Source organism: Aphelocoma coerulescens, chromosome 1, assembly GCF_041296385.1.
Source record: "Aphelocoma coerulescens isolate FSJ_1873_10779 chromosome 1, UR_Acoe_1.0, whole genome shotgun sequence".
In the NCBI taxonomy this organism is placed as follows: Eukaryota; Metazoa; Chordata; class Aves; order Passeriformes; family Corvidae; genus Aphelocoma; species Aphelocoma coerulescens.
In genome coordinates this window covers 62,607,770-62,632,920 of record NC_091013.1, presented here as the reverse complement: position 1 = coordinate 62,632,920, position 25,151 = coordinate 62,607,770, and the positions used below count along the sequence as shown (strand labels likewise).

General features: G+C 40.3%; 1 protein-coding gene across 1 annotated transcript in view; it reads left to right on the top strand.

The window, feature by feature from the left end:
* Positions 1-233: 233 nt before the first annotated feature.
* Positions 234-25,151, top strand: part of VWA8 (von Willebrand factor A domain containing 8) — a 183,136-nt gene continuing 158,218 nt past the window's right edge. The window contains exons 1-3 of the mRNA XM_069009782.1: positions 234-488; positions 13,834-13,911; positions 24,061-24,191. Coding sequence (XP_068865883.1) covers positions 344-488; positions 13,834-13,911; positions 24,061-24,191 — 354 coding nt within the window. The 5' untranslated portion in view covers positions 234-343. The remainder of the gene's footprint in view (positions 489-13,833; positions 13,912-24,060; positions 24,192-25,151) is intronic.

Genomic DNA, 25,151 nt, shown 5'->3' with positions numbered 1-25,151 from the left:
GGAAATACCTTCGCCGCACGAATCTACCTCAGCACCGCTGCCCGCGCCTGGCTCTCCGGGCTCTTTCAAACGTTTCCAGCTGTGGAGTTCAGCCTCCCTCATACAAAAAGAAAACACGCTGTCCTCGCAGCTGACCCCCCACCCTTCCCATGGAACGCCCCGGGCCGTGGGGCCACGGCCCCGCTCCGGCAGCGCCCCGCACCCGGCGGCACCGGCCCGCGCCCGCCCGGCCCTGGTTTCCGGCGGGACTTTGTGCGGCGGCGCTTCCCTTCCCCCGCGCTCGGCCCGGCCCGGGCGCTCCCTGTCTCCCTGCCCCGGCTCTCCCTGTCTCCCCGCCGTCTCCATGCCGTCGCGGGTGCTGTGCCTGGGCGGCGGGGCCGGGGGTCCCGCTGCGCGCAGGGTTCGCCTGCTCCTGCGGCAGGTGGTGGGCGGCGGTGCGGCCGCGGCGCGGTGCGGCCGCTCGGAAGTCAGGGCGCTGCACAGCTCAGGTAACCCACCCCGGGCCCCCAGGTGTCTCGGCCCGCACAGCCTCCTCGGGCTGCTCCTGTCCCGGCCACAGCTCCCAGCGCTGTCATCGGGCCGTGGGGAGGCCGGCTGGCAGGTACCGCCTTGTGGGCTGCGGGCTTGTCCAGGCTGTGCTGCCGCCCCTGTGTCTCATACTCGTGTGTGCGGGGGGTCCGGAGAAGGGCAGCGGAGCAGGCGAAGGGTCTGGAGTGCAGGTCCCGTGAAGAGTGTCTGAGGGCGCTGGGGCTGCTCAGCCTGGAGAAAAGGAGGCTCAAGGGGGGACCTTATCACTCTCTACAGCTCCCTGAAAGGAGGGTGGTCGGTCTCTTCTCTCAGGTAACAAGTGACAGGATAAGAGGGTATAGCCTCAAGCTGCACCAGGGGAGGTTTACATTGGACTTTAGGAAGGATTTCTTCACAGAAGGGGTGATTAAGTATTGGAATGGACTTCCCAGGGAGGTGGTGGAGTCACCATCCCTGAAGGTGTTTAAGGAATGACTGGATGTGGCACTTGGTGCCGTGGTCTAGTTGACGTGGTGGTGTTTGGTCATAGGTTGGACTCACCGATCTCAGAGGTCTTCTCCAACCTGGCGTGAGGGGAAAGGGCAGGGTTCAGTCACAGGCTTGCAGGGACGCTTACTGTGGCTTATGATAGCTTCTGGTCCAAGTGCTTCACCCACAGTGAAGCAAGGGGCAGCCCGTGCCTGTGAGAACCACTGTGCTCTGCAGAGTGTCTATCACATCTTCCCATGCTTTCTGTTCCTGCATCACATGGCTTCCTCTTTCTGCTGAGGCAGTGCCTCAGTGTTTGTCAGGGGCTGCCAAGGCTGGTGCATGTCTGAGTGTGCCAGCAGCATATGGTAATGAGATAGAGGGTTGACCTTGAGCCTGCAGATGGCATGAAGGATGACCTGAACTGCCCTGGAATATCCTCTGGTGACCCTAGAGACAGGTGATGGGCCTGTGCCGAGTAGAAGTGTCATTTGGAAAGGGTGACATATGCCTGTGGTATCTGACATTTTTCAGGATGAATGCCAAAAGCAACAAAGCTCTTAAGTACAGAGTGAGTGATGAGTAGTGATTTGCAAGTGATTCTGATGGTGGAGTACTTGCTCAAGCTCTTAATTAAACCCGTTTAATCCCATTTCTCTCCATTTTAATATTTTTTAATCTGTTTGTTAGTTGATCAGGTAATTTCTTTGTTTAGTTTCTGAAAAGTTACTCAAGAAGGAAGTCTTTGAGGAATTGATAGCTAGAAAATTCCTTCAAGAATTTGTGAACAGATAATATTTTATTTGTGCAAGTACTAAAAAGACTAGAGTTATTTAGCATCAAACAAATTACAGTGAAAGTGAACAAGTTAACAATGAAGTGAGTCAAGTAAAACACCTGAAGAAGGTAGCTCAGCACTTTTCAGCCCTTCATTGGGATAAGTAACCTTAAGAACAAAAAGAAATTTAGCAGCATAAAATGGTAGCAAATTGTCTCGGTTTGAAAGACAGGTGTCTGCTAAGGAAGGCAGGAGCCTCCCTTGGAATGGCAGATGCGACCCCCCCTTTCCTCCGAGTTATTATAATTTTGAAATCCAGGGGCTTTTAGGCAAAGATGTGGAAAATAGGAGTAACAGTTCTTTACTATTATATATCTATATGTGTATAACCAGTCAAACAAACAGCAATAACTCTGGCAGTAACAGCAAACAATCCCAAACCCAGTCCCGGCCTTCTCGGCTGTCGGGCCCTTTCCCCTCGGGTGCAGTTCCGCTCGCAGCCGGCAGGGGCGCTGGCGGCTCCCGGTGAGCAGGGCAGGTGCGATGGTTCCCCCGCGGCTGCAGGGGGCGCTCCGGAGCGAGCTCGGGGAGCACGCGGCACCGGTGCCCTGGGATCCCGGGGAAGGATGGGACAAAGGCTTCACAAACCCCTGGGCAGCCGATCCCGGTGTCCGGCCGGACCCTCAGGAACAGCAGGCTGGAACGGCAGGGGTGAGCACAAATCCCGGGTGGCAGCCGGGATGTATCCAAACGGAGAACCCCCCGGAGGTTTGGGCAAGCAGGGCTACAACACAGAGAAGGCTCGAAGCAACGGTGGGGCAGGGCAGCCACAGCCCGGCTCCCAGCGGGGCAGGGAAGGCGGGCTTGGGATCCCGGGGTTTCCCTGGCAGAAGGAAAAAGCAGCCGATGAAACAGCCTCCCTTTCAGTCCAAACACCAGGGACGGACTGTCCGCCACCCAGGTGAAACAAAGGAGTAGCCAGATGCACCCCACCCTCAGTGGGTAGGTCTTTTGTTTTTCTGAAGTACCCAGCAATTTGTCCCCCTAGCAACACGTATGAGGAAAGTCCCTTTGACAGAAAAAAAAAAACAGGAGAGCTCCTAAAACCCCAACACAAATGTAGCTAAAAGTATTTCATCACTTTACATGTGCTATGGAATGCAACTGAGCTTAACTCAGCAATATTCGTGAATACACTCTGTATGTATGTGAAGAATAGGAGTATTCCCAGTTACAATCAATGGTGGTAAGAGTTTTGGTAGAAAGATTTAAGTCTGAAAGCTCTAGAGAATCTTGTAGTTAATCTTAGGGATATTTGCCCTCCTGACACCTGAGGCATCTTATTCTTTACAGAGCTTCCTGTGTTTCTGTGAATTTGGGACCTTGATATTAAGCATACTGGGTTTTTTCATGTTTTGTTTTGTGGATGCTCTTAAAATTAATTTTTAAAATGTTTACAGGTCCTCTTGCAGACCCTAGCATTTCTTTGCAGGTACTGAAGTTACTGGGGATGATCCAAAATTTTTTGTACCATATGTGTTTTTACTATTTCTATGCAGCTGCTGTAATTACAATTCTTGTTGTAAGCGGTGTTGGTGTTGCATGTGTCTTCCATAAATAAACAAAAGGTGCCTTAAAAGGCTGGAAGCTGTTAAGAGTCAACTAAACAACAAACTGTTGTGTACCCAGTAATTTGGATGTGACATCCCTGCCAGGTTGGATTTACTGTCTGTCCTGGTACCTTTTAAGTGTAAGGGAGAAAGTGCTGCCTGATCTTGTGGTGTTACATATGAAGAAGCCATGCTTAGCATTTCAGCTCAGTCTTTGCAAAGTGAATATGGCTTGCTGGTTCACTGGGGCTGTGGAGGAATCACTAAAGCTATCAAGTGGTAAAGCTTAAGAGAAGTCTCAAAGAGAAAGAGACTCCATGACAAAAGGGTAATGGGAATATCTAGGAAGGGTTTGGGTTTGCACAATTTAATTAATGAGGGAAACAATTTATAGTAGTAAATGTTGTAGAAGGCTGACTGTCAGAGTAATTTTTAATGCAGGTTTCATTTTTCCTTCTAAAAGACTAAAAGGTATCAAGTTTTTGTAGACTGTAGAGTTACTTGTGATGAATTATTTTAAGTGCAGTATGAGCTGCACAAAGTGAAGTTCTACGTAACTCAGTTCACTGTTATTTAATTATTTTAATCTATACATAATATGAATATTTTTTTAAAAGCTGACAGAATATATAATATTGGAGTTGTTTAAAGGAGTTAGAGGGAACAAATGCTGAATTAGATGTAAACTGAAGAGCTGGAAAAATAAAAACCATTGCCAGTCAGATAGTACAGGCAAAGGAAGGTCTCTCGTGTGCTTTGCTGCTCAGTGTACATAAAATAACTTACGCTTTGTCACTTGTGTGGACCAAAATATATGCTAGCTACATTTGCTGTTTTCTGCAATACTGCTGTCCAGGCTCACGTCCTCTGCTTTCCATATATGAAATTTTTGGTCAATTCCAGTTCCTAATCAAACTTGTGTTTAAAGCCTAGAAGATCTCAGTAGTACATACAGGTGTATCTGCTGAGTAAAACACAGTCACTTGTAAAAACGGTCACTCTTCAGAATCCTATAATGTTCATCATCAGTGTACAGGATCTAAATGATTGTGGTAAAAATTGATAATCTGAAAGAAGACTATGAATTTGACTGTGTGTTTATAAGTGGGTTTTTTTCTGGGTTTGTCACTGTCCAAAGACTAAAGAACTGGTTGATGATGGGTGTAAATGCTTGCTGACATATTGCCTTTTCCAATTTTACCAGTGTCATTATCTTTGTTGAAGTTCACGTGTTGAAAGCTGTGAGTGTGGTTCTGACAATATTTTTTTTCATAGGCAAAACCTATTTGAGAGATTTCATTCCTTCTCATTTCTCATGACATTCCTATAATTGTTCATTGCCTCTGTAGTTGTACTTAGGGGGCTGCATTGTGGTGACTGAAATGATTCCAGGGATTTGATTTATGGTGAGACCTTATGTACAGTTGTTGCGTTAGCACAACTTAGAAGGCAGCAAATGGAGATGGGAGTTTTCAAAGCCAGTTGTCTGAAAGTTTGCAGAGTTATGCCTGGGTTATTTCAAATAATTCTATCATTTAGAAAAGAAAATGTTCATGGTAAAAAAAATAGTGTGTTTCATTAGACATGCTGATGTAGCTGGAACAGAGGGGTGAAATGTTAGGTCAACTTCTCTAGGGCTTCACTACTGACTGGATGTCAGTAAATAGTTTCTGAGTTTTAATATTTACCAGTTGTTTGAAATTTAATTTTTTTCTGTTAAACAACTGTTAGAGACCTGATACATGGTGATGTGTTCTACAAGTTGTGCCCAGTTTAATGCCTAAGATTGAAGTTGTAGCTGCTTGGCGTACTCGGGGACTAAGGATAGTTGTAGGCAATGCCATAGCTAATTTTAAATTAATTTGGATTTAAATTATTTTTGGATAACTTTTCAGTAAATGGGAAGTTTCAAAAGCAATTCTGTTGATTTTCAGTTGTAGATTCTTTTTAGTTGAAATAAATTATTGAAATTATACTAATGTACTTGTTATCTAAGCTCAGTTTAGAACAGATAGTCTGTTTTTTCTCCAGTGAGCAAAATGAACTTCATAAATCTTTACACAGTTTTAAAACACTGAGCTAATTTTTCACAAAAGTAGCTTCTGGCTACAGAAGATTTGAAAGGGAGCACTGGTGACGTGGTGGGCATCTGTTACCGTGTGACTAAGAGGAGCTGGCAGATACCGCTTTTTACAGACAGCTAGCGGTAGCCTCCCACTCATGAGATTTCACGCTCGTGGGGGATTTCAGCCATGCAGACATCAGCTAGGAGGGCAATCTGGTGTTATGCATGCACTTTGGTAATTCCTAGGCTGTGTTGGTAAAAATTTTGTAACACAGATGCCAGAGTCAGTGTTGACTCTTCACTTCGTCTGCTGCTTTCAAGTAAGGAAGAGCTGTGACCAGTTTGGTCACAGGTGGCAGCCTGGATCTCAGTGACTGGAACATGACTGAGTTGCACATCTGGAGGAAGGCTGGGAAGGTGAGCAGCAGAATTAGGATTCTGGACTTGAGGACTGCAAGCTTTCACTTATTCAGGAGATAGCTAAGTAGAATCCTTTGGATAACAACTATGAAGATGAAAGGTACACAGGAGACCTTGAAAATTTTTAAAGAAAACTTAATGGCAGCTCAGGAATGAACCATTCTGCAGTAGCAGGAGGCCTGTTTGGCCAAGCAGAGAATTTCTCAATGAACCAAAACACGAAATGGGAACGTACAAAAGTGGAAGTCAAGACAGACAGCAGGAGTGTAACAGAGCAATTTAGCATTAGGGACAAAATCCCTACCATCTTGTCAGAGTGCAGAAGGACCCTGATAAACATGGGAACTGGGACAACAGAAACCTCAGAAGGTTTTAAATATGAAGATCTGCCAATGGACTAAAGTGTTGCTGGGAGGGGACTGGCTGAGTGATGTCTGGTTGAATGCAGCAGAGGAACAGGCTGGCCAGAATGGCTGTGGAACATCTGTCCTTGAAGGTTTTTGAGATTCAGTCAGACAGAGCGACAGCTCATCAGATCTCATCTTGGTGGTAAACTTATGTTTAAGTTGAAGACCAGTGTTTCTGAAGTGTTTTGATATTTGATGAAATGGGCAGCTTAACACCTCTTTCACATGGCAAATGTATTACGAAGAGATATTCTGAAATTTATCAAGTCTGTGTAAGCGCATCATGGTAGTAAACATTTAAAATTGACTTTTCACCTCATAAGACTTTTGTAATTGAGTTTTATCAGACTCCCTACTTTCAGGGTATTGGCCCAAACAAATAACAGCTCTTGCTAAGTAAAGATTGTTTGCTTCCTGCATGGCTGGATCAGAGAATCATAGAACACACAGAGTTGGAAGGCACCCCCAAGGATCATCAAGTCCAATTCCTGGCCCTGTGCAGGACATCCCAAGAGTCACATCATGTGCCTGAGAGCATTGTCCAAATGCTTCTTGAGCTCTGTCAGCCTTGGTGCTGTGGCCACTTCCCTGGGGATCATGTTCCAGGGTTCAGCCACCCTCTGGGTGAGAAGCCTTTGCCTAATATCCAGTCTAAATCTCCCCTGACACAGCTTCTGGCTATTTCCCTGAGTCTTCTCACTGGTCACCAGAGAGCAGAGATCAGGGTCAGATAAGATTCTGCCTTCATGTTATTTGCTGATCTTCTACTAATGCAAAAAAGTGAATGAAAATATTCTCTTCCTGGAGTAACTACCAAGATTTTGGGTTTATGACACGTTGGACTGTAACCTGTAAAGGTACTCATTAGCCAGCCCAAAACAGACAATTGGAAAATCTAGCATTAGCTTCAAACCTGAAAATTAAAAGAATAGAAGGTCTAAAAAGAATGTTGAGTAGAAATTGAGTGATATTCGAATTTTATGTTTGAAGCCATTATTTTAGTTTTTTAGACAGACTTCCTTTCACCCATAAAACCCCACAACTTTAGTGGATTTTTTTGCTTAGCTTGGAGATAAATGAATGTTTACACAACAAAATCTATTTCAGTCAGCAGCAGCCATCAGACTGCAGTGGCCTGTTGACAGGAGCTGAGCTCTACCTCATCTGTGTGTGAAGGCACTGGTGGTCAAGAAGCAAACCTAAACCTTGTGGGTGCAGGGAATAGGTTTCTGTCCCTCATATTCATGTGTTTGGGAGGTTTCCAATACTGATATGAGGTACAGAATAGGTGACAGTGTTGCTCAATAAACGTAGTATTTGCAGCCATAAAGACAGCCAATAATAGCTGCTATGAAATGTAAAAAAGAAGTAAGTTATAGGGCTGCCTTTTTTTTTTGCTCCCCTGAATAATGTGTTTGGAAAAGTTAAGGAAAAAGAAAAAAACTGGAAAGTATAATTTCTGTTTCTTCACAATAAGTCAGCTTTTCAAGGATTAGTAAGGGCTGACTTTCTTGTCTGTTTATGGAAATGTGCTGGATAAATACTGGTTCAAAGCATAATTTTTTTCCCCTCCTTCACATAAGAATGAAGTTAAGACCTGGAAATATACATTTGAGTATAATATAGATTCCAGACTTTCCTTTAACAGGAGTGATTTTATCACACAGAAATTAATATTAGCAGAGCTTAGCACCTTCACAGTTTTAATGAGCTCTTGCTGTTCCAGGCTCTTGAAACCAGATGGATGGTCTGTGAACAAGTGAATGTGTAATATACTAAGGAGAGTGTGTTAATCTCACCTATTTTCAGGACTAAAGAGGCCAAAAGGCAATAAATTCAGCAACCTAAAACATAATGCTCCTGAAGCTTCATTGTAGTGTCTTATAAAACACAGGTAATACAAATATGATTTACGTGTAGGATTGGAACTGTTTGTGTTGTGTACTCAAAAAACTAAATACATGTATAGATCTTTTCAGGTTGTTTTCTTTTACAGTAGGTTTTCTTCATTTCTTTATTTCTTTATTTAAAAATAGCATTTTAAAATGTATTAATTTCATTCTTTTTTAATTAACATGTTATTTTACCGGAAAAATGGCAAGTAGAATAAAACTTCTTTCTACTTTGTAAGTTCTTAATGTGTGGTTGATATGCAATCTGTTTATCTTTATATGTGACCAGTGTTGCTGTAAATAATTTAAACAGCAGTGGCTTTTTCTTTCCAGCATACAGGAATAAATAGTAGGATTAGGGAATAGTCTCTTCTTGGGAAGTGGAGAGGTGAGGAGGGATAATTGGTGTGGTACTTGCTAGCTTTTGAGACCCGTCAAACGTGCCCAGTGCACAGTAAGCCTGCATGTTCAGGAAGCTTTCTAACTGAGATTGCAGCATCACATCATCCACAGTGGGTCAGAACAAAGGTCCGTCAAACCTACTATTCCATATTGGCTGACAGTGAGTAGGAGATGCTGGGAGAGAGAAAAAAGCACAGGGTGTTCGTGCCGAGGTGCCCTGCCAAAGTGCCTTCCCAGGCTCTGGCTGCCTCCTCTGCAGCTCAGGGGCTTGGTGCTGCCTTTCTATTCAGGCTGAGTGGAAGAAATAGGCCTGGTCACCTGAGGAGCCCTTCTCAGTTATTGTAAAAAGCAGATAAAGATCATAATATTGTTTCTGTCTAAAATGTAGGTCTAAAGAAGAGAGCATATAATTCAGTGCTCTGCAATTACTGCATAGCTATATGTCCATGTATGAATTTCCATATTTCCAGAGGTACAATTCACACCTGTCTTTTCCAGATGCAGTAGAAAGAGCTCATTGCATGTATTGAGGCTGTTTTCATATCTCCTTTTTTATCAGAGTCTCTTCAGGATCCTGCTACTGGGTTTCAATCTTTGTCTGCTGCCAATTTTTGACCCCTATTGCACAGACTCTCAAAAGACTTCCTGTGTCTATATCCTGTCTGCCCCATGAATGGGATGTCCCCTTTACCTTTTGGATTCTGGCTTATGTGGCTCTTGTTTTGTTTCAGCAGCCATGTTTCTTTGTGTACATTATGCAATGCTTGTATCCCACTGTTTCCCCAAAGGCTGTGGTACCTTAGATTACGGTTTTCTCTGTGGGAGACAAGAAAGCAGAAGCTCATCTTCACTGCTTGCCCAAGCAAGCCTGACACAGCCTACAAAGTATCCATCACAAAATCCTGTGGGTATAGCTCTTGTCCACAACAGTGTGGTAGTAGCTTGTGGGATGGGTTGGCGTATACGTGGGCTGTTCCATAATTTGCCATACAGTCAAACAGTTTGGGATACATGTGCTCAAATTATGGGTTTTGCTGATTGAACACCACCATTTTACTAAGCAGGCTGTTATCAGTTCCTTGCCAGCTGGTGGAACATGGAGAAGAGGCTGTCCAGAATGACATCTTTGTTCAAAGGGTTTGGAAATGGAGTAACCAAACATGAGTTTTTAAACAAGTACAGAAGAAACAAATTGAGACAAGAAAGTATAGCCCAGGTGGAAATATGTGATAAGATTAGTGGGCTAATCCTCCCTGTGCTCATTTAGCTAGGAAAATGGACTCTGCCTTCTTGGTTTATTATTGCTTATGGTTCTTTTAAACACTGCTAATATTTTTGCTTTTTGGACAGATGCAAGCTGGAGGCAACATTTGTCTCCAGGCAGCAACAAACCTATTAAAAGCTGAATACCCTGACTGTGTGCTCAGCTCTCATCACATCTTACATATAGTTCTCTCCCAGCCCATTTTTCACAAAAGCTGCTAGGGTCTGTTGATGTCTGGAATACTTGTGGGATTTTTCAACATGGTTAGATGTGTTGATCAAGGGTTAGCATGTTATGGACTCACATAAATGCCACCAGAAGTTACATGGTGGTATGCATTTTCCATTTTTCACCTAGACCAAACTCAGTTTTGATTTGTTTGGCTTTTTGTTTGGTTTTTTTAAGGGAGTACAGGAAATCATCTAAGGCTTTTCAGTACTGTGCTAATAAACTAGGTAATTAGAATTCTATCCTATAGATGATATCATCATCCCAATGTATTGAAAAAGTCTGACATCTTGTTGTTTTTGCATCTTGGCCCTACTGGGTTTTGGAAGACTTTGTATGCATGAAATAGTATTTACTATTGAGCTGAGGTGATTTCATCTAGGAGCTAATTAATCATATAATCTTGTCTCGTTGCATGTTGGCTGGGGAATTCAGAGAAAATAAACTGTCACTAATTTCTTAGGGATGTGTAAGACAACCTGCTCTTTTTAGAATGTTAAAATTGTTCCAGGCCGAGCTACTGAGAGAGATGTCAACTTTTGCAGGAAGCAGTGGGCTCCCAGGGTGTTTTCATCAACTTGGAGGCATTTTCATAGAATCATAGATAATAGAGTATCCTGAGCTGGAAGGGACTCGCAAGGATCATCAACTCTTGGCCCTGAGCAGGAATGTGCCCCAAGAATCACACCATGTGCTTGACAGCATGTTATCCAAACACTTCTTGAGTTCTGTCAGGCTGTGACCACTTCCCTGTTCCGGTGCCCAAACATACTGGGTGAAGAGCCTTTTCCTAAATCTCCCCTGACACAGCTTCATGCCTCCCTATTCACCAGAGAGAAGAGAACACTTCCTGCCCCTGTCCCTCCCCTCATGAGGAAGCTGCAGACTGCAATGAGGTCTCCTCTCAGTCTCCTCCAGGCTGAACAAGCCAGGTGATGTCAGCCACTCTTCATACGGCTCCTCCTCATCACCATGGGTGGCCCAGATTAAAAAGGTGTGGTGGCAGAAATGTTGGTGACTTGTCATGATCTCCATTAGCTGTTCCCTAGTGAGAAAGAGTGAGCTTGGAACTGCAGTAGAGGAAAGGGGAAGGGAGATGATACTTAGTAAAATAGTCTTCCTTACTTTAAAACTTAAAGAGATAGGCAAAACATTGGGATAGCCAAAGACTAGATCTGAGTCCCTGCAGTGCTTGTGTCTGTTGTTCAGTGACTTTAAATTATGTAAGAGCTTCCAGAGTCAGGACCAGGGCTCTAAGCTATTGTAGAACTTTCTTTTGGACTGCATTTGAATGCTTCAGGCTGGAGAGGGTGCAGTATTCTTTGGTGCATTTGAAATGAAAATTCAGCAAGGGCCAAAAAAGGAGCTAAAGCCTTAGACAGCTGTCTAATTCTTAGCTTCCCTCAGCTCTGTTTGGAACCATTCCACTTCTGAGTTCTTGCACAATCAAAGAAGGGTGCTTACCTCTAGCATGGTGAGTGGGAACTGCTTGGTTCTGCTTGCCCTTAGAACCAGGTATGAATCCTCGTCCACCTTGTATATGGCAGTACTGCTGTTGCCTGTGTCCCACTTTCTGGCAAGCTATTGGAACACTGTATTGCTCCAATTGTATTGTTGCATAAAGTGTATTGTATTGTTGCATTGAACAATCACCAGCTTACTACCTTTTGCCAATATTTTAGGGAAAAATGGAGGGCTGATTATTTAGAATCCAGAAGCAACAGAAAGACCCATGTGCAGGCATGTGTGTCAAGCTGTGAATCCCAATCTCTGCATGCTAGTCAAACCCTCCTGTTTAGGAGGAAGTCAGCTATAATCCTTTCTTCACTGCTTCCTATTTGTTATTGCAGGTGATTCTGCTCTGGCTGTTACAAATCTAGTCAGAACTTGGGGATTCTCAGTCCTGTGAGATGAGCAGTAACAGCTGGGTATGCTGGAAGAGTACGGCATTTGAGTGCAAAGCTAGAGCCATAGCTGACTGAAAGGGGAGCTACTGCATGTGTTGAGGAGTTTTAGTTGTCTCTTAATTTGGGCAAGCTGCTTCTCCAGCATCTCCCTTTCTGATTCCAGCATTGGACTTCCAAACATTTGAGTTCTTTCATGATGCTAGAGATAGGCAACTGTAGGTTGGATCCTCTTGGATGGAATAGGCCAAGGGACAGATCTACGAGAGGATTGGATCTGTGTTTAATCTTGTTTGTGGGCTCTCTACTTTCTACATCTCACTTCTGAGAAAAGCACAAACACAAGAGACAGTTCCAAAACTTGGCCTCAGCTCATGGAAAGGAGGTGTAATCAGAGTGCTGTGGCAAAACTGTACCCCTGTGCAGCAGTCTTACTCCAGTAATCCTCTCCATCTTCATGCATGCACTACAGTGCAGTGGAGGTGGTGTTATCTTTAGCAACAGTAATGGGAAAAACATCATTTTACTAGAGTCATCTTAGTTTCATGGTCTAATACTTGTGAACTCATTTGTGGGACCCAAACTCTTGAAAGAAAATAAACTTTGGGTTTGTTACTAGTCTAAACCTCATTTTCCTGTGTTTTGGGTGTTGTGCTGTTTTTCAATGTGACCACTGCTGCATTGGTGCTTGCCCATTTCCTCACTGCAAACTAGATTTCACTTATGATTTCCATGAGAAAGTGCACAGGGCATGCCCTGCAATTTAATTCAAGCCTATGGTTGCAGAAAGATAGATAAGACAGGCAGGTCCTAGTGAAGAGACCATTAAGTAAAATGGCCAGATGCTTTAGGTGTGTTGAAATCCAGAGCAAGAAGTGCTTGAGACCATTCAGACTTTGGAAAGGTGCCAGGTTCTGCAGCCTTGTAGTCAGGAAGTGCAGGAAGGGGCCACTGGCATGAATATATAATTTTGTACCTCCAGCAGATACTGTTCCAGGCTGCATGAAAACTCAGGAAAATCATCACACCTAGAAGTGTTTTCTCACTGATAGTGATGTCATGATGATTTTTTGCCTTTTCTTTTATACTCCTTTTATACCTTTTTATAGCTTTTGCATTCTTAGTGGTTTTTTGCCTACATTCTTGGACTTCTTTGTCAAGCTAGGAGACTAAACATTTTAGAAGCTTCGTAGGTAGGGATCAGTGTGCCCCAGACCCCAAGGTCCTCTCCAGAACAATTTGTAAACCAAGATAGAACCATCCAGGGGAAGGTTCCTTGGGGACGGGAGCTCACTTGAGCCTCTCATTGGGGAATCTTTGATAGATATGCTAATTAGTAAGACCTATAATGTTACACCAGATCTTTTGGGGGTGTGCATTGCAGTGTGCATTGAGGTGCATTCCACTTGGACGTGGTGCACCTAAGGATCCTTAAAATAAATACAAAGGTAAAATCCCTTTTTCCCTTGTAACCGTGTTTGACTCTTGATTTTAAGACTAGGAAAAGGCATTAATAGTTCTACAGGCAAACGTGCTAAAGTTTTAATTTCTGTTAATCAGCAATGGTGGCTGGAATGGGGTTCTACATTGGGCTTGATTTCCATAGCTCCCAACAGCTTAAGGTTGTAACAGCAGCAATAAAAGAAAAAACAGGAAAAAGTAATATTAATTAAATGTAAATTGTCCAGGTACCTGATCTACTGAAAAGCAGCCGAGCATTGCTAGTAAACACAAACACATTTGAGGCTTCTTTGTGAACCCATAGTCAGCCTCACCACAGCAGGCCTATGATTTAAATTTAAGAACCTTAACTACTTTAAAATATCTAAGTATGTAAGAACTAAAAGGCTTATTTTCTTTATTTCAGGTGATACTGTCACTATTGGAGATGTGTCTTTCAAACTCAAAACACCGAAGAACCCAGAACTTGTTCCTCAGAACTACAGTAAGAATCTGCTTTCCTTTTGAAGGAATTTCAAGGCTTTATTAAAAAAATTTCTAGTCACTCAATCACCTCACTGACTTTACTGAAATGATCTAAGAAGTATATTTTGAAAAAGCATGCAATTTGGCGTAGACTGTCTTTGCTTAGTTCATTATTACATCTCTGGTTCAGCTGGTTGTATAGGAATCTTAACTTTGAATATAACTTGTCCCATTGGTCAATGGGACAGTAAGAGAATCATTTGGGTATGTCTCATGTTTTTGTTCAAATTGGTTTTTATCCAAGGATTACTTCTAAAAATAATCTCAAGCTGTTTGGTCATAAAACTGTGGCTGTTACGAATTATCATTCAGTTACGATATGATTGTATGTCCTATGAGTTTGCAGATGTATGGTGTTTTCCTACTGTGATATTTAGTATTCCCAGATTATCACATAATTGTTGTCAGCAAACATACAGATCTTTGCAATCCATCAAGTTAATGAGAAGTCAGTTGCATAGTCATGAAAAATGCTGTCAGATGGAAAATACGCAGCCAATTATGCACATCAGCAAGGCACATACATGTACCTAAAATTGATTTACATTATCTTTTGATACCTTATTACAAACGTCACTGGTTTGCAGCTATCCTTATTTCCTGACTGTTCATGGAGAATACGTGCTTCTTGAGCTTTTCCTTTTGCACCATGGATCAGAGGTGAATCATGTTTGCATTGTGGCTTTTCCCAGTACACAGGCCAGATGTTTTCTGAGGATCCAAAATGATCAGTTACCATTTGTTCCGTACTTTCACATGTAGGCTGCTGGATATCCAGAATGCAAGATTAAAAACATCCACTAACAACTCATTTTCCATTCAGATAAATTTGCAGACCAAAAGCAAGCACACATGACATTCTAAAAGGGTATGCAAGTCTTATATTACTGTTTACACAGGGACAAGCACTGAGAACTCCGAATGACAGTCATTGCACAGTTCTACAGGTGGAAAGTGGGTGTAATCATTCACTTCAAGTGCATGTGCTTTCCAGAAGCATGTCTAAATCCATTCTATGGCATTTTGAATCAAGAAAACTCCTGGGACACTGGTCTTTTTTTTTTTGTTTGGTTTGTTTTGTTTATTTTTTTAGAAGGATGGCATTGATAGTATCAATGATAGACTTGCCACTGCACAGCTGGCAATATAAAAAATTTATATTGTTTTCTTAGGCAGTAGTGCTGCAGTTCATCAGACAGGCTTTAGGTGGTCCTGCTTGAGCAGGATGCTTGGACAAGCTGACATCAAGAGGTCCCTTCCAACCTCAACTCTTCTGTGTTTCTGTGATTCCTGATTTTGTAATAACTGGGATAGTAGACTCAGTTTATATTGACATATTTAGATTATTGTTTCTTACCTCTATTTTGTCATGCAACATTTCTTCTGAAATATGAGCCCTTTGAGAGGTGTAGCAGAAATACAGAATGATAGAACAGTTTCAGTTGGAAGGGGACCTTTAAAGGTCATTTAGTCCAATCCCCCTGCAATGAGCAGGGACATCTTCAGCTAGGTCAAGTTGCTGAGGGGGCAAGAGGAAGATTTTGTTTGCTTTCACTATTTGACTAGTGAAATCTGCCAGTAGTCTTGTGGGCCAGATCACTGATCTAAATCTGGATTGTGGGCTGCTGAAGTCTCATAACTCTGTCACTTTCCTACCTGGTGATCTAAAGTACCAAAAATTTCCAGTGCCATGTGCCAGCCATTGCTGTTACAGGGTAGCCTATGAGGAAAGGGTTTCTCTTTTAGACTGTAATGTCACTTCGCATTCCTCGTGAGTTTCCTGGGAATGCAGCCAAACAGTTGAGAAATGCTGCATTGTATTGCTTTTCACAGCTCCTTAAATAATAGATTTTCACTTTTCACCCTTTAATTTTTATGCTTTTTCTCTCATTCTGATCATGAAGGCCATCAGTTGTCTATGCTAATGACTGATGTGATCCATTTCACTTATTTATAATTCTGGTAGATTGATCTGCTTTCTGGTTTTCTGTGCTGTACCAAATGTGTTAATTTTAACAATGCTTTCTGAGTCATTATTACATATTTTGTTCAACTCGCACTTTTCAGCAAGCTAAATGTTAGTTCTAAGTTACTCTAACAGCATCTCTTTCAGTTCTTTGGACTGAGAAGGTAAGAGAATTATGAAAGCATTTGGTAGAATCAAAGGAGAGATTTTTCTAGTTAATGATTATAAGAAGGAAAAAGTCGTTGAAAACTGATAGCAAAAAGGTTTCTAAACATGGAACTTGCGCAGAATAATGACATCTTAGCTAAAATCTGATAACATGTAATAATAACATTATTATTATTGTTAATCTGATACAAAGTAATAGTAATGTTTATTAGAATACATATTATTAGTTGTTTCTCTCTTTTTAATTTTTAATAATCATGACTGAAAGGAGCCTGTGTCATGCTTGGGATACTGTTGTTCATCAGTAGTCGTGTACTGAAAGTAGGATTACTTAAGGTATAAAATTTTGCTCGTAAACTTAGTTATCAAATGAGTTAAAATTAAGTAACATAGAATACTAATGTATATCATTGCAGAAAATCTATTTCAAATACTTCATTGCAGTTTCTTTGTGTATTTAAACTTAGGAATTTTTTTAACCCTTAGTGTTTAAGTTCTTTGGTTATCTTACTATGGAGAACAAAGATATATTCTTGTAGTGGAGTTAAATAGATTGTATTGACTTTATGTTGATTATCATCTTGTTGTGAGATATTTAGAGAGTGTGTGTGAATCACTTAACATTTTTTTCCTTCTTTTAAGGGTACTTCTTGTTTTGCTGGGTGAATGACTGCTGTAGATACAAGTTGTTTTGGTGTAAACCAAATGGAAGTAATTGTATATTTAGACTAATTTGTAAACTAAAACATCATATATTTTGAAAATTTATTTTAGTAATTAATATTAAATGTGAATGATAAATGTACTTACCTGATTTCTTTTAAACTAAGACTAGAAATAATTAGATCATTTGCTTAAGCGGGAAAAATCCCTGAGAAGGTCTCTGACATTGTAATGTTTGTAGTGGAGTAAGAACTAGTAGGGGGGAGTTGAAGCAACTACAGTTCATTTACTAGTATTGCAGTATTGTTTTCTAGGTCATAATTTGTGTAAAGTAGAATGTTTCTGCTTTTGTTCTTCTGCCAAAAGATAAAAGCCATGTTATAATGTGGTCATGTTGTGGAAGTGCATATCTAAAATTTGCAGCAAATTTTAGATATATTATAACATACTCTAACTCAGCATTATTTTCTAGGCTTAAAAATTGCCTTAAAAATCTGAAAAAATCATAACAGAATAAAGAATGTAAATGTCCTAAGTACCTACAAAACTTTACAGTTGTCATTTTGTCACATAGATACCAAAATTTGTCTTACCAAATTAGACTGATTTTTAACTCCTTTATTGCACCTTATTACATTTTGCAGAAATGGATAGGATAGGTTGCCCTGTATTTCCATGTCTTTGCTTTTCAGGTTTTTTGCTAGGTACTTGGCAAGTTCTCTACGAAATGTTCCATTTTGTGTGTTAATGTCAAATATTAATTTGTTTTGCTGTTGTTGGGAAATGGCTTTTTCTAGAAAGACAATAATTAAAGGTACATAAAATATGAGTTATTTTTGTAAGTGACAAGTAAAAATGAGTCATGCACAAGGGAATTTTATTAATGGGATTTTTATCATAACTGTGTCTGACACATTCTAGAAAGAGGGCACTTATTTTTTACTGCTTGTTCTTTCATCAGTAAAAATAAGCCCTATATTTTTAAAGTCTCACCATGTCTGAAAGCACGATTGTTTCTTTAATTATACTTTGGAGAAACTTTGTATGACTTTCTGTGCTAGTTTAGATCTGAAATTGAATTGCAAGAAAATGCACCTTTTCTTTTTTTTTTTTTTTTAGTTCATGACGGTGTACTAATTTCCTTAATAGTTTCTGGAAATGTTACGAAAGTGATGATGTAGTTGACATTTTATCTATTTATTAATCTTGACAAAACGATTCCTAACACAGCTCTTCCAGGACATTTTGTTCAATGATGTCAAATCCTCATTAGGGGAGGAAAAGGGATATTCTTTTGCATCTGGGTTTTGCTGCTCTGAGAAGGTGCAAGTGCGTTTGAGAGATATTACATGCAACTGCATTGAATTGTGGAAGATTAATTTCAAACAGTGTCATTTTGTGCCAGCTGTCCTCAGTCTGAGCACCCTCCCCAATGTGTGATCAAAAGTGACATGTGTGTATACAAGGGATTAAGTGATGAATTCTGTTACTTTTTTTCAGTTGAAATACATGAAACAGTAATTACTGTGAGGAATTCAAACAGAATATTCATGCATGTAATAATCTCTATGTCCTCACAGAATGGTATGTGCCACATATGGAAGCTAGGACAGGTGTATGTTCAGTTTTTGCTATAAGTGTGCTCAGATTTTCACTGGAATGTGTGCTCATTCTTTTTTTATGTTAACTTTACATCTGAGTGCCAGAATGCAACACTTTCTAGCGACAGGTTGTAGTGCAGGATGACTGTAATTTCATGCTAACAAAAATTTTAGTCATTACATTTCTTTACTCTTAACCTCAGGGAAGTTGTCTGCTGTCAGAGATGATGATTATTTCAACAGTTTGAGTTTTTATGTACACTTCCAACTGTTCTGCTATTTGGGTGTTACCACCTCATCCAGAATCTGAAACAGTGGGCTTTTTGTCAGTAGAGCTCTGGACTTTTTACATCATTATCCCCATTTTGTCTGTACTGAGAGTGAGGTACAGGCATACATGGGAACATGGAAACCTACAGAGGAGGTCTGGATGGAGCTCAGAGAAGTTGTCTGTACTGTTCCTTGGGCTTCAAAACAAGGTCAGTCGACTCTGAATCACTCCTGAGAGATGGTTGTCCTCCATGTTCTTAAAGCATGCTGGTGATGTAGGAATCAAAACCTCTCTGCACACTTTGCTCCAGTAATTAATGATTCTTTTGTGACAAAACTTGTTGAAATGCTTCATTTAGGTTTTTTGGGACATACTTTAGTTCCCAGAGGTTTATTCTATCTAGCATAACCTTGATGTAGAGAACTTTTTTCATTCATGGTAGTTCTGTCTTGCGTATTGGAAAACCATTATTTATTTTCTATGTATCTTATGGTAATTTTTCTTCCTCTTTATTTTGGATTCTCACATACTTTTTGGTGCTGGCCTGAGCTGTTGTGCTCAAAAGCAGACATACTATGTCCCTCCAGTTGGAGTCTGAGCTATGGATGACTGCTCTGACTATGTATTTCTCTGAGTAGTACATCCAGCTAAGAATAGTTTCACTTATTCCATGTTTATGTGTCATTAGGAGAAGCTTTGTCTTCAGAATCCCATTCAGGGTTTCCTCCAGAAAGCTATTTGGTTTTACATGTTTCCTTTATATTATCTTTTAATTTATTCTCACATGGAGAAATATGATTTCTCTGTGTAGAACTAATTCCTTTCTGTGAAGTAATCAACTCAGAGGAATTGATAAATGAGTTTATGGTCTCATCCAAGAACTTCCCCCTTTCTAAGCCCCTGTAAAGACTTGCAACTTGTTTCCTTAAAACCACAAGACCAAAAATTTTTGGAATGAAGACTGTTTCCATGAAAAATTTATGAGGAGAAGCAGTATTCCAGTGAAAACTGTCTGTGATGTAACCACCTTGTGAGACTGAAAACTCTTTGGGTTCTGTGCATCAGCATAAAATGGGACAAGCAGCAATGTTTTATTTGCTAAATGTCAGCAGCTGAAAGCGGACCACAGGAGTGCCTCTCTCTCCACCTTGGCCGTGCTGCCTCCTTCACCCTGTCCTGGCCAATTCACTCTCTTTCCTCATTGTCCCCCAGCCTGAACAAGCTGTGAAATGAGTCTCAGTGAGTTCATTTAAAAAATCAAATAAAAAATCCCCCTTTTGAAATGTATTTATGTTTTTAGACAAAGACCTTCTTCCTTGTCCCCTTCTCCCTTAGCTGTATTTACGGCAGCTGCTCCTTGTGCTCGATGTACTGCAGACTGCCATGGACAGCTAAAGGACCCCTCGGTATTCAGATGAGGGGGGACAATCTTGTTCCTGTCCTTAATTTTTAGCACTCCTGAAACAAGGAGCCATTTTCAGACAATGAGCATGCTTTGTACTCAAGGTTCAGGGTATGCAGAGGTTTTTTTTTATTCTGCTGAAAATTAGGTATGTTGATGTGTTCTAAGCACCTGTTGGTTATTTTGTGATCAACCAGAGTCATACAGGCATGGGAGTTCTGCTGTATTTTGTACCACATCTGGAATAGGTATTCTTGGGAATCAATTCACCTGATGGTCTGAATAGCGGGAAGAGTTGCACGTCTTCTTCATTTATGGGATTTCTTCTGTAAGTGGGACACAAGGACTTGCCAGCAAATATTGTCTGGTATCTCCAGCGAATCTTATGGCTTCAGTGAGTGTGCCAAGAATTCAAGTATGAGTGAACTGGAATATTTCCGAGGCTAGCATAGCTGTCTCAGTCTTGGCTTTGTCAAAAGCTGATTTGTGGATCAAACAAGAGCAGCTGCTGCGTTTGCTTCAAAATCTATCTAAAACATTTTCTACTTTCTTATTTGGGGATTTCTCTGTTCAGATTCAGCTGCTCACTTTACAGAATGTTTGTGCAGATTCTGCCAGGTGCTGTTCTACTTATCACTTATTACAAATCAATAGAATGCAATTTCTTTTTCTGTCTGTCCTTAGTACACAGGAATAGCAAATTGTAGCACCAACTACTCTCCTGCATGTGCCAGATGGTGTCTTAGAGAATACACTGCAGAGGCTTACTATGCACCATCCTGCAGATTAAGAGTATTGGGCCTGCTATTTAACTACTGCAAATCAGCAGAGTGCCACTAAACAGATTGTGCAATGCCAGTTTGCATTAGATGCTATCTGACTCATCAGGTAATTAATAAATATTGCTGTAATATACTTGCTGATGCTTTCCTCAGTGAATTTGCCCTGTCTTCTAAATGTCATAGAAAATTATTATTTGGTACTTGTGGTAAAGTTGATATACAGCTCTTGAATAGAGAGGAATTTTTTTCAAGTCATATTAGAGAACTTGAAAGCCTTGAAATGCAGAGAACACAGTACAAGTAGTCTAAATATATATAAATAATATACAAGATACTGAGTATGTGCTTCTGAGGTTGCTTTTGAAAAGCATCCTGTGCTTTGGAAACAGTTTGTGCAGCACAGACTGCATGTACAAGAAAATGTTACGTTCTTCTGATTTTAAAAAGACTTTAAAAATAACTGGGAAGGTGTAGTAGGCTTAGTGTCTGGAACAATGTACAGATATTACGTGTTAGAACTGAAGGAACTGACAAGTGGAAGCTGCTGTCATGACAGTTCACCTTAAGGAATGCTAGCTTGGAATCATTGGCATCATTTGTAGCAGGCTTCCTTTGAGTGAGTTTGCAGATGTCAATGTGCTACTTTGTGATTGGAAACGTGTATTACAATTGATCTAGATATAATCTGTTTGTGAGGAGAATGATGTGATTGGAGAAGCAAGGAAACCTTTTTCTTCGAAATGTATTGATAAGGAATTGTCTTTCGTGTCCTTTTCTCAAAAAAAAGCAGGAAATTCTCAGACACTAAGTTGTATTTTTTATATTGCTATTTCAGAGTACATTTGGACTGTTTAACACAATGATGGCAATATAAGTGCCCTGAAATTCCTTAAGGTTTTCGTGGGGATCACGCTTTACATTTTACATTTTTTTGAATGCTGTACACTTGTGTTCTCTTTTACACGACAGGGTATTTTTTGCAGATGCTGCTGAACATTCTAAAGTCATTTGCTATTTATGATACTGTTTTTAAGTGTGAGCTGAGTTTTTTCTTGAGACCACCCTAAAATGAAAAAGATAGCTACACATATTAATGAGAATTATGCCAGAGGCATTTGTAGTCAGGCTGTGTCAAAGCTGCTTTTGCTATGCTTTTAATGCATGAATTTCGACATGAAAGAGTTCCAAGTGTATTTTTTCACTGTAAGCAAAGTACTTTTCTTTTTTTTGAGAACAGCTATTATAGAAATACACTAGAGGCACATTGGCTTCATCCAGGTAGAAGTAATAATGAATGTGAGATCTGTCCTAAAATTTTAATGGTACCTTTAAGATAATACTTTTTCTTTGTTTGGTGCTTTTCAAATTTCCATACCTGATCAGTAGCAAAGTTTGGACAGAGCACTTAGTCTGGTGTGATGTATTATGCTTTATTTCCCAAAGAATATATCTAATAGAAACTTCCCTAATTTCCTTGAAAACCTTGTAGAAGGAACATGTTATTCCCTGCAAGGAATTGATTTGCACTTGGCTGGTTGTGTGTGGTGTGATGTGCATTGCTTTTGGAATACAGTACTTCAGTGAGGAAGAAGAAAACATTTTACATTCTGATGTCAGCACATCATATATGAAAGCTAATCCTGGGCACACTAATGACAGTTGTTCAGAAAACAAAACTAGATAATAAGGCAAACCTGAAATATTTGTTTACAATTAATCTGATAATCCTAATGCATGGATTGCTCACCTGCATGTGTACGCTATTCCTGTTCACATTGGTGGTAAGGATATTGTGAATTTCTCTGGAAGTAGATGATTTCAAATGGATTCCCCAAGTGCCAGACCAAAGACCAAAACCTTCATTTAGTTTTTGTTAAAATTTTTCTCAATCCTCCTTTATGCTTGAAAAGTCTTCCTTGATTCTCATAGTTATTTAATACTGTTTCTATGGTCTTACAAAAATGGATTTTAATTCTAGTTTGCAAAGATTCAACAGTGAACTGAACCCCTTCAGAACTGAGCAGCACTCTTGCCTGCTGTCCTTAACTCTGCCCTGCACATGCTGGTTCCCCTGTCTCAGATGTAATACCGAGGCTTTTTTTTTTAAATGTTGGCTTCTAGTTGCACCTAGCAATTGCACTGGAAAAAGGTAAATAACCAATATTCATTTGTAGATTTTATTGCCTCATGCTCCTTTCTTGCTGCACTTCAGCATCCCAGTTACTGCCCTTGAGCCTCCAGCTTCAAACCTCATCATTGGTCTTGTCAGACTGTTCTGAAAGCAGCCATACACATACATGCGCACATAAATCTCCCTCCTGACTTGCTTATGTTTGCCTTCTCCTCCTGCACTAGTGCTTTTTGCTTGTGGCTGAGAAAGAGCCAGGCTTTGCTGGGGCATATGTGAAAGACTTTTCTGGGGATAGGGTGGTATGTGGCAATGAGAACAATGCCCCTCCTTTAGTGTGCTGTTTTTGCATGATGCTTTCCACTGCTGCCAACATTTGTATACATATGGTGAAAGTTTTAGTTTGATTATCATCAGGTTATTACTTTTTAAATTAATGCATATGATATTTCTTAATAGAAGTAAATAGATCTGCTTTGATTTGTTTTTTATTTTGATTTTGGAAGCTGTATGGTATCAATGTAGTGACATGACAAAGTTTGCATTTCCTTAATAATTTAATTCTGTGGTTTGTTGGGTGAAAATATAAACAGGAATGCAGTTGTCTTTTTAAAAAAGTAACAAATTAAGTTTGTCCCTGAACACTAATCTTAGTCTGGCGCAATCAGAGTTTTTTGAACTTTTTTTGAAGTTCACAGAAGCATTGGGATATAGGCTGGATAAATATTTTACAAAATGTTAATAATGTATGTATATTATATTAACTGGTGCTGAGGAGTCCACTCAACACTGAGTAATAGAAAACAGTCTTTATGTTGATCAGTTTAATGTGAAATACAAATCCGCAAGTTTTTTTTCTGGTTTATGTCGGTTGTTTTTTTAAGGATGAAGTTGTGCAGAGTAAAAAGCAGTGGGTAAGATAGACGTATAAACTTTTATACGTAAATTAAATGATCTGTTATAAACTGTGTGTGGAATTCTCTGCTTTTCAGCTGCCCAGATTGGGGCAGTACAGCTCTGTGTCTTGTATTTTAATTTTGGAGATAAGCTCAAAGAAAGTGTTGAATGGCCAGGTATCTAACACTTTTCAAAATGTATTAATGTATTCTTATCTTTGTGTTTCAAAGTGACAGAGTCTCTGGCCCAGTCTGTAGTCCACCATTTAAGATGGATAATGCAGAAAGATCTTCTTGGCCAAGACATCTTTCTTATTGGGCCTCCTGGGCCTCTCCGGCGATCTATTGCCATGCAGTATCTGGTGAGTATGTTGGTTTAAATGTGTTGGAGACATAGTTATTAATGTCAGTCATTCTCATACTAGACAAATGGTAAAAGGTAGTCCTAGGAAATCTTACACAGCAGGCTACTTAGGAAGTAAATAAGTTTTTTTTCATAAATGTGCTTTCCAAAGCTCAGATTTTGTTATAGACAAATAGGAAGTACAGACATTTTAATACATGTTTTTCTGCTTAAACTCGAGGGGAAAAAAATGAGTTGGAAAACTGTGTTACCATATGCTATCACAAATGGAGAAGCAGTTTGTTCTCGGCATTATGTATGTTAGAAGATTAAGTTATCTGCCTACTGCTACAGAAAACAAATCGTTTTTGCTTCATTACATAAAAAAAGAAATGAAGGAAAGGATTTGGGAGAGAAGTGTTCTGAGTAACATTTGGGAACAGTTATTCTGAGTGATTAGAAAGAGTAGATGCGTGTATGATCCTCTCTTGGAATGTGGGAAGGATGTGCCCACAGCCATCTGCATAAACCATGGCAGCATCATGTACAAAATTTCACGTTTAAAACATCAGTGCCCTTAAGTGATCAGGAGGAGGGGGATGTCTGCCCCAAAAAGTGATGTGGGTAGGACTTGGTCTGCCATGAGCTCTATCTGGAATCTGGTTGAGCAGAGGGATCACAAATGGAGGCATGTAAACAGTTGTCATAAAGATCAGCCATTTATTTAAAAATCAAGATACTAATTCAAACACTAGCTCTCTGAGGTAAAGCATAGAGTAGAAAGCTGTGAGATTTTGAACTTTATAAAGGAGAGAAAAGATTTCTTAATTCAGCAAACCAGATGCGATATTTAACAGTGTGATGCATTCCTTAAAATAAATGAGAAGAGTTTGATATAACCTAAAAAGAGGACTTGGAAAAACACCTGATATCCAGGCATGGGATATAGAATGCGCCTTGTTATTTATGCCACAGACTG